The sequence below is a fragment of the Bubalus bubalis genome, chromosome 7 (assembly GCF_019923935.1).
Source record: "Bubalus bubalis isolate 160015118507 breed Murrah chromosome 7, NDDB_SH_1, whole genome shotgun sequence".
Classification (NCBI taxonomy): domain Eukaryota; kingdom Metazoa; phylum Chordata; class Mammalia; order Artiodactyla; family Bovidae; genus Bubalus; species Bubalus bubalis.
Genome location: NC_059163.1, coordinates 28,843,934 through 28,856,153, shown reverse-complemented (window position 1 = coordinate 28,856,153; position 12,220 = coordinate 28,843,934). Strand labels below are relative to the sequence as shown.

Sequence of the window (12,220 nt, the reverse complement as noted above, 5' to 3'; positions counted from 1 at the left end):
GACGTGGGTTTTTCGTGGACTCCGGGAGTTGGTGATGGACAGGGAGGCCTGGCATGCTGTGGTTCATGGGGTCACAAAGAGTCGGACACTACTGAGCGACTGAACTGAACTGATATACTCTTGTGGTTAATAGTGCGGATTCTGGAGCCGTAGACCCAAGGATTCTAGAGCCTTGGTCTTCTACTAAAGAGTTTAGCAAACCTCCTAGCCTCTCCACGACTTACTTTCCTCATCTTTACAGTTGGATTTAAAGGTTAATTTCCTCCTGGAAGTGTAATGAACGTTAAATGAGTTGAACTATGGAAGGCACTTAAAATAGTGGTGACAGATGCTAAGTGAGGTTAGTTTGAACAATATGAAATTGTTGCCTTTGTGGGCCAAATATGGACAGTTTCAAATGTCTCGGTCTAATAGATTAGCTGTTATTTAGAAGACAAATGGATGCCATTGAAGGGTTTTGCCCTCTTGAATTGCATCCTATTCCTTTCTTTCCTTTCACATGTAGATATCTCAGTATAATAGATACATCTGCTGTCTTTTCCACCTCATCAACTGCCTTACCAATGTAGTTCTTTCTCCTTCAGTGCTTGAAGCCATGTGGAACAACCCTAAACAAAGTTCCATAGTAACACTGCCTAACTGTATATTTCATACTGCCAAGAGATAAAAAAATACACCACCATATTGGAGAATAACCATTTGAAAAGTTTCTATATATTTTTAGCTACTAGATCAGATTTGTGAAAAAGGAAGCATACTTACAGGGGATTTTATAAAAATATTTTAGACAGTTTATTCACTCATTCTTTTATTCATTCATTAATTTATTCAGTTCTTTGATTGATTGAGCATATCCTATACAAAGGACACAATATTAAACACAGCAAACTACAGAGATGAATGTGACAGGACCTCTACCATTAAGAAGTTTAACATTATCTAGAACTGAATTTGAACTAATATGTAACTGGTAGTGAAATATTTGGACCATTTAAAACAGATAAATAGTTCTGTTACAAAAGCTTATATTCTTGTATGACAGAAAGATGTCTCTGAAATGAACAGATTTTTGTCTCTGAAATTATATCAGTTATCTATTGTTATGTAACAACTTATCCTAAAATGTAGCAGGATATTACAACAAACATTTTGTATCTCACACATTTTCTGAGGATCAGGAATCCAGGAGTGGTTTAGCTGGTTTTTTCTTTTTGTTTTGGCTCAGGTCTCTCACGAGGTTGTAGGCAAGCTCTTAGACAGGGCTGCAGTCATCTGAAAGCTTGACTAGGGTGAGTTGATGGCCCACTCACATGGCTGTGGACTGTGGAGGGGGCACCTCAATTCCTTGCTGGCTTTTGGCAGAAGGACTTGGTTCCTGTCATATAGGCCTTTCCCCAGGGCTACTCTGGTTGTGGCAGTTGGCATCCCCAAAGCAAGAAATCCAAGAGAAGAAGCAAGGAGGACACCGCAGTGACTTTTACGACCCAGTCTCCCCAAGCGACAGCCTGGCACTTCTGCTCTCCTCTGTTCCTTAAAAGTGAGTCACTAAGTCCAGCTCATTGGCAAGGTGAGGAGGATTAGACTGTCTCTTGAAAGGTGGAGTATCAAAGCCTTCACAGACATATTCAAAACTACCACTGCAGTGATGTTAATGTCTCACTTGATAGTTTATTTGGCTTTTTTTGCATCTAGTAGAACTCTGTGATTGCATGTACTTGCTACTTTTTTGTTGGTAACTTTTTAATCATACATTTTCTATTTCCTGGTTTAAAAAGTAATACATGTTCATTATAGATTATTTAATAAGATAAACAAATATGAAAAATATGAATCACCCATACCTTATGCTACAAACCAGATATAACCACATTTAACATGCTTTTGGTTTGTAGTATATATTACTACATACATACATGTATATATACAGTAATAGTATATATTCATATAAAAACATCTATATTATCTTATAGATAGTACACTTTTGGATATTTGTATCTATATTCTTATCTTAATATAAGGAGAATTTACTCTTATAATTAAAATTTATTAGAAAACAATTCTAAGAGCTGCATTGCTGCTAAGTCACTTCAGTCGTGTCCAACTCTGTGCGACCCCATAGACAGCAGCCCACCAGGCTCCCCCGTCCCTGGGATTCTCCAGGCAAGAACACTGGAGTGGGTTGACATTTCCTTCTCCAATGCATTAAAGTGAAAAGTCAAAGTGAAGTCGCTCAGAAGAGCTGCATTACATTCTGTTTTTCCTTCTTTAATTTTTTTTCTTATTTTTGAACATTAGGCTATTTACTTCCTTTTATCACAATAAATAATAGTCATCTTTACATAGTGTCTATGTACATCTGATTATTTTCGTATAAGATCCGACAAGTAAAATTATAGGGTGAACTTACTACTAAATTTGCTCTCAAGGAAAGTTATATTCATTTGTATCTCTTTTGTTGTTTAGTCGCTAAGTCATGTCCGACTCTTTTTATGACCCCACAGACTGTAGCCCACCAGATCTGTCCATGGAATTTTCCAGGCAAGAATACTGGAGTGGGTTGCCATTTCCGTCTCCAGGGGATCTTCCCAACCCAAAGATCAAACCCAGGTCTCCTGCATTAGCAGGCAGATTTTTTGCCACTGAGCCATGAGGGAAGGCCAGTAGTCTGAGCACAGTACATCTCACTGTAATTTGTTGAGTATTTAATATTATCATTTTTTCATCTTTTTAGTAGACCAATTTCACTTTCTTACTTTGCATTTTGTTGACATACCAGTTATTTTATTGCCTCTCTGTTATAAATTCATTTTTTGTTGTTGGCTCTGTGAAACTGGACGTGGAAACCATTATTTAATTTATTTTCAGGCTGGGCTTTACTGGGGCCCCAGCTGCAGCAGGAGAGAGCATTTTACGCTTCCTTTGCAGCCTACGTGATATCATGCTTCGCCAGTAGAGGGCGCTGGAGAAGCACTGCAGGAGAAAGCAGGTCTTTCCTGATTCGTAGGGGCTGGCATGCCAGGTTCCCGGGAAGCTGACTTTCTTCCTCCAGGGCTCCTCCCAGAATGGTTTCTTCAGCGCTAGTTGCCTGTGGGGTGCAGCTTTCTTTAGCATTTGCTCCCGCAACCCCTTTTGTAGCTCTTGATTTGGTTTGTGGTGGCACAGCCTGGAGCCCCTTACAGTCCTGTGCTCTAACTCAGATCATTACTCTCCATACCTCACCTTGGTGCTCGCTCCCAGAGAGTGCTCTGTGGGGCTGAGCATCTAGTAAGCCACTTGCCCCATCTCTGTCCCATGCAGCCTTAAAGATGCCACAGCCCACGGCATACATAGAGTTGTACTAGGTTCCTGCAGAGATGGTTCCCGCAGCTCACAGTCCCAGCAGCACTGGCAGCAGCGTCCCTGGCTTCTTCCGGGTGCCTACCCCTCAGCCTCAGCATACCTGTTCTCCAGACTTTTTTTCCTGCAGCCCTCCAGACACGGACACTTGCGCCCGCAGAGAAGCCCCTGTGCTCGCTTGCCCACTGGATCCATACTCCAGAGGGTTGTTCTTGCTTATCCTATGCCTATGGCCCTGCTGTGTCCTGGGAGCAGAGGACGTTTCCTTTATGCAATGGGCTGCAGCCACACCTTCTTCAGTGCATTTCAACTCCTTACTCCAAGCTTTTCCGTAGTTGGGTATTCTTCCTCAGACTAGGGTACCCTTTAGAGTTCCCTTTCCATTTTTATAGTTACTCTCCTATTTTCACAGCTAAATAGTTCTTTATATTAAATTATAACCCCCATTTAAATGACTGTGTGATTTCTGTCTCCTCATTAGACCCAGACTAATACCACCAATCACTATTAAGATACAACTTTTCCCACACACTTAGTAGCTATTTGCATTTTCTCTTCTGCAATTTTACTTTTCAGACCATGTGTCTTACTTATTATTATTATTTTTTTTTCCATTTTGTAGACTTTCAAGATATTAAAGATAAATCTTTTGTCATGTTTATGGCAGATACTTGAGACTACTTTAAATAAGTATACTGAGTTTTAACCACTACATTTGCTTTATTTTAGTAAGTTGAGACTTTCTTATTAACTCATAGATAAAAGGATAAAGATGCAAGCCACTGTCTTATTCAATAAAGGAGATTTCCTAGGACTGGAAAGTTCATAGCACACTTTTACTTTCATCCAGTTTGGGATTTGGTGACATTAAAACAAAGTAATACTTTGTTTTAAACATGTTTCATATTTTGATAACTGATCTTCCAACTGGGTTTACTACACTCAACCTTATCCTATAGTATGTGTAATACAATCAATTTAATCCAGTGCTTATTCAGTTCAGTTCAGTCACTCAGTTGTGTCTGACTTCTTGCCACCCCATGGACTGCAGCACGCCAGGCCTCCCTGTCCATCACCAACTTCTGGAGTTTACTCAAACTCATGTCCATTGAGTTGGTGAGTCCATTGAGTCCCATGCTTATGAGGAATGCAAATAGAACTAGTAGTAGAATGGAAAAAAGCTGCATAAGTCTCCATTTTAATACAGAGTTCATAAGTAAAATCGCAGGTGATACTTGTGGCATTCGCAGTGCTTTTTGAGACTGGTGAAGTGGACTTGAAGGACCCTGAGCCCTGTCTTGTAGAATGAGTTATTTTGAAGAAAAAGAACAGAGCTCGAGATTTCCTGCCCAACTTCAGATCCCACAGCTTCGCCTTATCTTCTGTATTCATTCAGCAACAAACGGTTATCATGGATCAAGTCTTAGCCTAGCTGATGAAATACATTAAATCTCTGTGATATGTTTGTTTGGAAAAATAAAGAAAACTAGTTCAATTGACTTAAGAAAAATCTTAAGAACACTTGAAATTCATCAGTAGAACAGAGGGAGGAAGAAAATAAGGGCTCGGGTTGAGAGAATTATGATTTGGATTTCTTAACAGAGTCCATAACGTTTTCTGTCCCAAAGGACAGGTAGCTCTGATGTTATAGATAGCTCGAAGGATGGAAAGACACTCCTAGGTTTTATGAAAAGGCTAGAGTTTAAGAAAATGTGAGATACCATCACCATCAGATTTCTTGGTGGGATAATAATGGGCTGATATTATATTTCAAGAGCTGGAAGCTATTACTTCTGAATCATTTCTGAGAGCTAGTTGATGATAGTTCTCTTGACAGTTGAAGTTAAATAAGCTTAAGCTACATGGTATCTTAAGATACCATTTAAATTCAAGTTCACTGAGTGTTTTACTCTAAAAACTATTTGGAATACATAGTATCCGAGCTTATTTTAGTTACTGAAACTAAATTCAAGTTTCTTTCAGTCCAACTGTGAATCCGACCTAACCTCTTCACTTCAGAGAGAGACAAGCCGTACATTCAATTTCCTATAGATTCACGTTCACATATTTTTTTTTAATGCAAGTATAGAATTTATGCACTGAAATAGTACTAAAACCTTCTAATTTTGTTGAAGTGTCTTAGCAATAGGACTTGTAATGCTAAACTGTTGTCTCTGTTTTTATTACCCGTTTACTTTGAAGATATTTCAGTATGATTGCCTTTTCTGTACTGAATCTGAAAATAAAGAGAAAGAGTATTAACCATTGGACACATTTTGTGCATTGAACCTACTAAGGAACCAAGCACCCAATGTGCAAGCTCTTGACTTACTTTGCTACTGTCCTTTGGATCTCTCTTTTTTCTTCTTCATTTAATCTTTGAAGGATGGATTCCAGGAGAGAAAAATGAAAGTTAATATACTGAGCCACCTGAAAGAAAAAACAAAAAGGTAGAGCATTTGTGCGAGAGGTACTGGGACAGGAGAGCTCAAAGACAGATTCAGGGCAATGGCATCCATACATCACTGCTAATTTCTTCTGCATCTTTATCCATGAGGAAAATGCGAGCATTTGTTTTGGACGGTCCCTGTAGGAGTCTATGCAGCAGCGGAATGTCTGTCTTCTTTAGCCGTTTCTGCTCTGCAAATGAAAATAAGAATCAGCTACAGTCAGGAGGCCATCCTAGAGAAAAAAAGGAACATAATTTGTCCATTCATTTTGCTTCTTCTACTTACTTTGTAAAACCTATAAAGAAGAGGAGTTGTTTTACTCACTCGAAAAAGCAAGTTGAAATTAAAACCTTTAAGTGAACTAAAAATAGACTTTCTCTTGCTATCCTTTGGGATTTGACTTGCCTTTGGTTTCGATATTCAGACAAATCTGCCATCCCATTTATGCCTTTGCAAAACCTAAAAACATTCATTCAATAAATATTTATTGATCTTTCCTAGTTCCATTAATGTAATTCTATCCTTCTAGTAGCTCAGATCCAAAACTTTGTAATTATCTTCAATTCTTCATTTCCCTCTCACCCCACATCCAATCTTTGGATTTTCTTTAAAAATATATTCTGAATTGTTATTTACATTAGGAGTATTTTTTATTATTTCATTCATCTATTGGCTTCATCCATTCAGCCATAATAATGACATGAGAAAGAAAATAACTTTCAATTTGGTATATTCCAAGAACTTCAAATTTCCAAAAGTTATAAACACTTCTTCCACAAAATATTTTTTGCCTAAGTAGTTTCACATCTGTGATTTCATCTTTATCAGAATGAAGCATGAACAGGACACAGTGCCCTTACAATCATTTTCTTTCCTCCTTCCTTCCTCAAACAATTTTTGAGTTCTTACTACGTACCAGGCCTTGTTCTGTGTGCTGGGCACACTATAGAAGAAAGCAGAGTAAAATCACTTCTCTCAGGGACCTTACACTCATGGAGAGGATGGTGATAAGGAAGATACAGCAATAAAACTTATCATATATAGTGATAAGTATTCAGGGGGAAAATTACTCAAGGAAGGGGGTAGAAAGTGTGCATGTGTGTACATATGTGTATGCAAGTGAAAGGTTTTAAATTATTGATAGAATGGCTGAGGGAGGCCGCACCGAAGATGTAATATTTGAGCAAAGACCTGAAGGAGATGAGAGAGGAATCGTGAAGCTATTTAGGGGAAGTGTGTGTCAAAAGAATAAGTAAGTAAATTGAGTACCCATGAAGTCAGTGCATGCCTAAAGATGTCGAAGAGCGCCTAGGGAACAAGGTGGCTGGTATGCAGATGAGGAGAGGGCTATTAAATGATGAAGAGAAGAGGTGATGGGACCAGCACAAAGATTTTGACTTTGCTGTGAGAAGGGAAACCATTGGAGGATCTGAGAAGAGGTGCGACACAGTCTGACTTACATGGTTAAAGAACTGCCTGCTTTGTTGAAGTAGACTGATGGGAAAAAGGTAGACCAGTTAGTCCCCTCTCTGTTAATCATGTGTTTTTTTGGGCTTTTACAAGCCCCAAGGGTCAAAACTGTTCTTGTCCCCTGGACTGGACTTCTCCAGGAAAAAAATGCAAGACAGGGTCCAGAACTTAGAAGCCCAGCTTCCCCACAACTAATGATATGATTCATTACCATGTCCACAGAGTCAGTGTTTGCTGCTTCAATTCCTCTATGATTTCTGAAGCAATGGGGAAGTTTGATAATTCAGCTCCTCTCATTAACCCACCAGAATCCTCTTTTTAAAAAATTAATTACTTTATTTTAATTGAAGGCAATATTGTGGTGGTTTTTGCCATGCATAGACATGAATCAGCCATGGGTGTACATGTTCCCCCATCCTGAAGCCCCTTCCCACATCACATCCCACCCCATCCCATCCCTCTGGGCTGTCCCAGTGCACCAGCTTTGAGTGCCCTATTTCATGCATCAAACTTGGACTGGTTATCTATTTCACATATGGCAATATACATGTTTCAAGGCTATTCTCTCAAATCATCCCACCCTCTCCTTCTCTTACAGAGTCCAAAAGTCTGTTCTTTATATCTTTGTCTCTTTTGCTGTCTTGCATATAGAGTCATCATTACCATCTTTTAAAATTCCATATATATGTGCTAACATACTGTATTGGTGTTTTTCTTTCTGGCTTACTTCACTCTGTATAATAGGCTCCAGTTTCATCCACCTCATTAGAACTGATTCAAATGCATTCTTTTTAATAGCTGAGTAATATTCCATCATGTATATGTACCACAGCTTTCTTATCCATTCATCTGCTGATGAACATCTAGGTTGCTTCCATGTTCTAGCTACTGTAAATAGTGCTGTGATGAATACTAGGGTACAAGAGTCTCTTTCAAGTCTGGTTTCCTCAGTGTGGATGCCCAGCAGTGGGATTGCTGGGTCGTATGGCAGAACCCTCTTTTGAACTTTACATCTTATGTTAACTTGGGTTTGCATCCTCAATTTGTTTTCTGCTTGATAAGATAAAACAATGTTTCTTATTTCATGGTCACCTGGGATAACTATTAGAAATATGTATTCCCAGACTGTCCTCAGATCTGGAGGGGCTTGAGAATTTGTATTTTAAATGAACTCTTCAGGTCTTTCTGAAGTGTGCCTCAATTTGAGAAACACTGTTACAGATCATGGGCTTAGCAGATAAAAGGTTTTAAAAGTACACTAATCTATTTTCCATATTACTACCCAAACAGGTGCTCTATGCTCCATTCTTTTCCCTATTCTTTAAGCATTCTTAGCCCAAGGGGAAAAAAGTTAACTACGTGAGCTCATAGATGTGTTGATTATCTTGATCAAGGCAATCAGTCCACAGTGTAATGTATATTAAATCATGTTGTACACTTTAAATATATTCAATTATATTTGTCAATTATCCTAATTATTCATCAGTAAAGTTAAAAACCCTTATACACTGTTGTAATTATGAGGAAAAGCACAAGGCAGAAAGTAAAAATTCCCGGGAATCCCAGAACTCTGAGATAAGCAGCATTTGAAAGGACACCCCTCCATATGTCTCTTTAGGTACACACACAGACAATACATAAAAGTGGTCATATCACACTTGCTATTTTTATTGTACACATTTTAAAATATTAAAGTTTATTTTTTGCTTTTTTTCTTTTATGCTTTTTCTTCTTCCCATTGTCTTTTCTGTATCTCCCCAGTGCCCTAACCAAGCAATCAATGTTAATGGCTTGGTATTTATCTTTCCATACCTTTCTCCCTAATCATATACTCATATAAACCACATATTTAAATAGGGATTTATAATTCTTTTAAAAAAATGAAGTCATACTCTATACATTTATAGGCATGTTGCATTTTTAATAAATATGTATTGTAAAGTTCTCTCATTCAACTGGTACAGATCTAACTCATTTCATTATAGCTGCATATTAATCATGTATTAAATCATTCTTCTATGATGGGTAACTTTGCCTTTAGCTTTCTATCATTATAAATAACCTTGCATATAAATCTGTAGATAATAGTGCTTTGATTTTTGTGAAACAGATTCTCACCAGTGGATTTGCTGGGCTAAGGAATGTGTATACTGTAGATTTTTAATAAATATTGCTAAAACGAGTTCCAAGAGAGTAGGAGTCAGATCTTCACCAGAATTGCATGAACATACTCTTTTACTCTTATCCGTGCCAGCCAGTAGGTGGAATCAGATAAAAGATAACACGGCATTGTGGGTTGAATATACATGTCCTTGACCTTTGCATTTCCTTTAATACTTGCATTCCCTTAAGTTTTAGACTTTCCTAAAAATATTTACAGGTTGTTATTCTCTGAACTGCTTTATCATACTTCTTTGTATTTTTATTGGACTGGTTGCCTTTTCATTATCACTTTGCAAGAACTTTTTGATACTGTAGGTATTAATCTTTCATCTGATAGTCTTCATAATCTTTTGTTTGTATCTTTTGCATTTTATACAGTCCAGCATTTTTATCTTGTAGTTTTCTCCTAAATAACCAGAATGAATACACACATACACTCAGAACTTTCAAAAATTTATATATATATAATATATATATATATATTTCTTATATTTAAGCTTTCAGTTTATAAGGACCTCAATTTTATATATGTTTGGATATACAATTTCCATTTTCTTATAGTTGTTCTGGATCAAAATGTATTATTTTATTTATTCAACTTCTGGCTCAAGCGATCAGACACTTAAATTACAACCTGAGCCATTTCTATAATTTAACTTCAAACTTTTTCGGTTTTAATGATGGCCATTCTGGCTGGTGTGAGGTGATATCTTATTGTAGTTTTGATTTGCATTTGTTTAATAATTAACGATGTTGAACATCTTTTCATGTGCCTATTGGTTGTCTGTATGTCTTCTTTGGAGGAATGTCTGTTTAGGTCCTCTTCCCATTTTTTGAGTGGGCTGTTTGTTTTGCTGATGTTAAGTATCATGCTGCTGCATGAGCTGTGTGCAATTTTGGGAGGCTAATCTTGTATCATTCACATCATTTGCAAACATTTTCTCCCAATCAGTGGGCTATAGTTTTGTTTTGTTTATTGTTTCCTTTGCTGTGAAAAAACTTTTGAGTTTAAGTACGTCCCATTGTTTATTTTTGTTTTTATTTCCAATATTCTGGGAGATAGATTGAAAAAGATATTGCTGTGATTTATGTCAGAGAGTGCTCTGCCTATGTTTTCCTCTAGGAGTTTTATAGTATGCAATCTCACATTTAGGTCTTAAATCCATTTTGAGCTTACTTTTGTATATGGAGTTAAAGAATGATCTAACTTTCTTCTTTTTTCTTTTTTTTTTTTTTTACATTTAACTGTCCCTTTTCCCCAGCACCATTTGTTGAAGAGACTGTCTCCAACATTGTGTAGTCTTGCCTCCTTTGTCATAGATTAATTGACAATAGATGCAAGGGTTTATTTCTGGGGTTTCTATTTTAAGGCTTTCAAAAATTTCATTTCAATATTGCCTTAGGGTTTCTCTAATCCATCTTTTACTCTTTGCTCCTAGCACCCCACACACAGTCTCTTCCCAAGGTCCTGATGCTAACTTACCCACCACATAGTTCTGCACATTTTTCTCTACTGAGGAAGAGGGAACACTCCTACAGTGTGTCAGAAAGAGGTAATGTTAAGAAAGAGGTAACAGTGAGATCAGGGAGTAATGGTGTGTAATGATGATTCTAGTAAAAGCTGGAATGATAAGGGGAAGTGAAAAGAAAGGAGTGCAAAGATCAACAACTGAAATGTCTGCAGTTCCTGGGAATCTTCCACCTATTCTCCAGGGCTCTTTGATCACCATTCAGATAGTTTACTGCCTGGCCAACAAGCAAAGTCTTTTGTGTTAAGCTCTTCTAGGATCCCTTATTCTTAGGTTGTCTTCCTTTGAAACTGTGAAGGATGAATAATGTACAACACTCCACCTCTCTTCTTTCTTTCTTCCCTCCCTCCTTTTCTTCCACAGAAAGAGGTAAACTGCTTTTCTGCCTTATTAATGGGCAGGAAATGACAACACATGCAGTCACATAAGAATAACCAAGTTTTCTTACCTCCTGTTGCAAAAATAATGTACAGTGCAAAATCCTGGGCACTGTTTTCAATCTGTCAATGGAAAAAAAAGAACAGACATGAATTCTTTGTTAGTGTTTTCTAAGCCAACCAGATCCAGATTACGTATCTGTTTCTTCACTTTAATTTTTCACTTTCCTATATAAAAATCTTCTCTGTTCCCTGGGGATAAGGTAATTTCTCAGTGCAGTTACTAAAAGATGTTATATAGTTGTCTTTTGGTATCTGCTGTGGATACCAAAATCCACATATACTCTAGTCCCTGAGTTGGCCTTTTGTACTCCCGGGACTGCATTCATGGACTCAACCAACCATGTATTGTAAACAGTAATATATGCATTGAAGAAAAAAATCCATGTATATGAATATATAAGGCTGAGTCCCTTTGCTGTTTACCTGAAACTATCACAACATTGTTAATTGGCTATATCCCAATACAAAATAAAAAGTTAACAAAAAATCCATATTTAAATAGACCCATGGCGTTCAAACAGGTGTTTTTCAAGAGTCAACTATACATAGGAAAGAATTTTTTGGAACTGAATATTTAATTTAGATATACATGCTTTTATATCTTTTTCAGAAAAATCCATTTATGTGTTTACAATTAAATTATACACAAGATATTTATAGTTCAATTCACTGATAAAGATTACCTTAAATTTTTGGAGAATTTGCTTTATTACTTCTTCAGTTCTCATATTACTGTTTACTCTGACCTTAGTTTCTGATCCAAAGGCTGGAGTGAAAATTGACGTCTAGAAGAAAAAAAAAGATTTTTGTAATTTTAAGGACATATGTGACA

The 12,220-nt window shown here is 37.2% G+C and overlaps 1 protein-coding gene across 6 annotated transcripts in view; it reads right to left on the bottom strand.

The window, feature by feature from the left end:
- Nucleotides 1-2,704: 2,704 nt before the first annotated feature.
- The window catches only part of RASSF6 (Ras association domain family member 6), a 71,951-nt gene continuing 62,435 nt past the window's right edge, over nt 2,705-12,220 (bottom strand). For all 6 annotated transcript variants that reach the window (XM_045166277.1, XM_045166278.1, XM_045166275.1 and 3 more), the window contains exons 7-11: nt 12,072-12,173; nt 11,397-11,448; nt 5,858-5,976; nt 5,669-5,766; nt 2,705-5,572 (exon numbers count right to left, since the gene is read on the bottom strand). In XM_045166277.1, the coding sequence (XP_045022212.1) occupies nt 5,497-5,572; nt 5,669-5,766; nt 5,858-5,976; nt 11,397-11,448; nt 12,072-12,173 (447 nt within the window). In that variant the 3' untranslated portion in view covers nt 2,705-5,496. The remainder of the gene's footprint in view (nt 5,573-5,668; nt 5,767-5,857; nt 5,977-11,396; nt 11,449-12,071; nt 12,174-12,220) is intronic.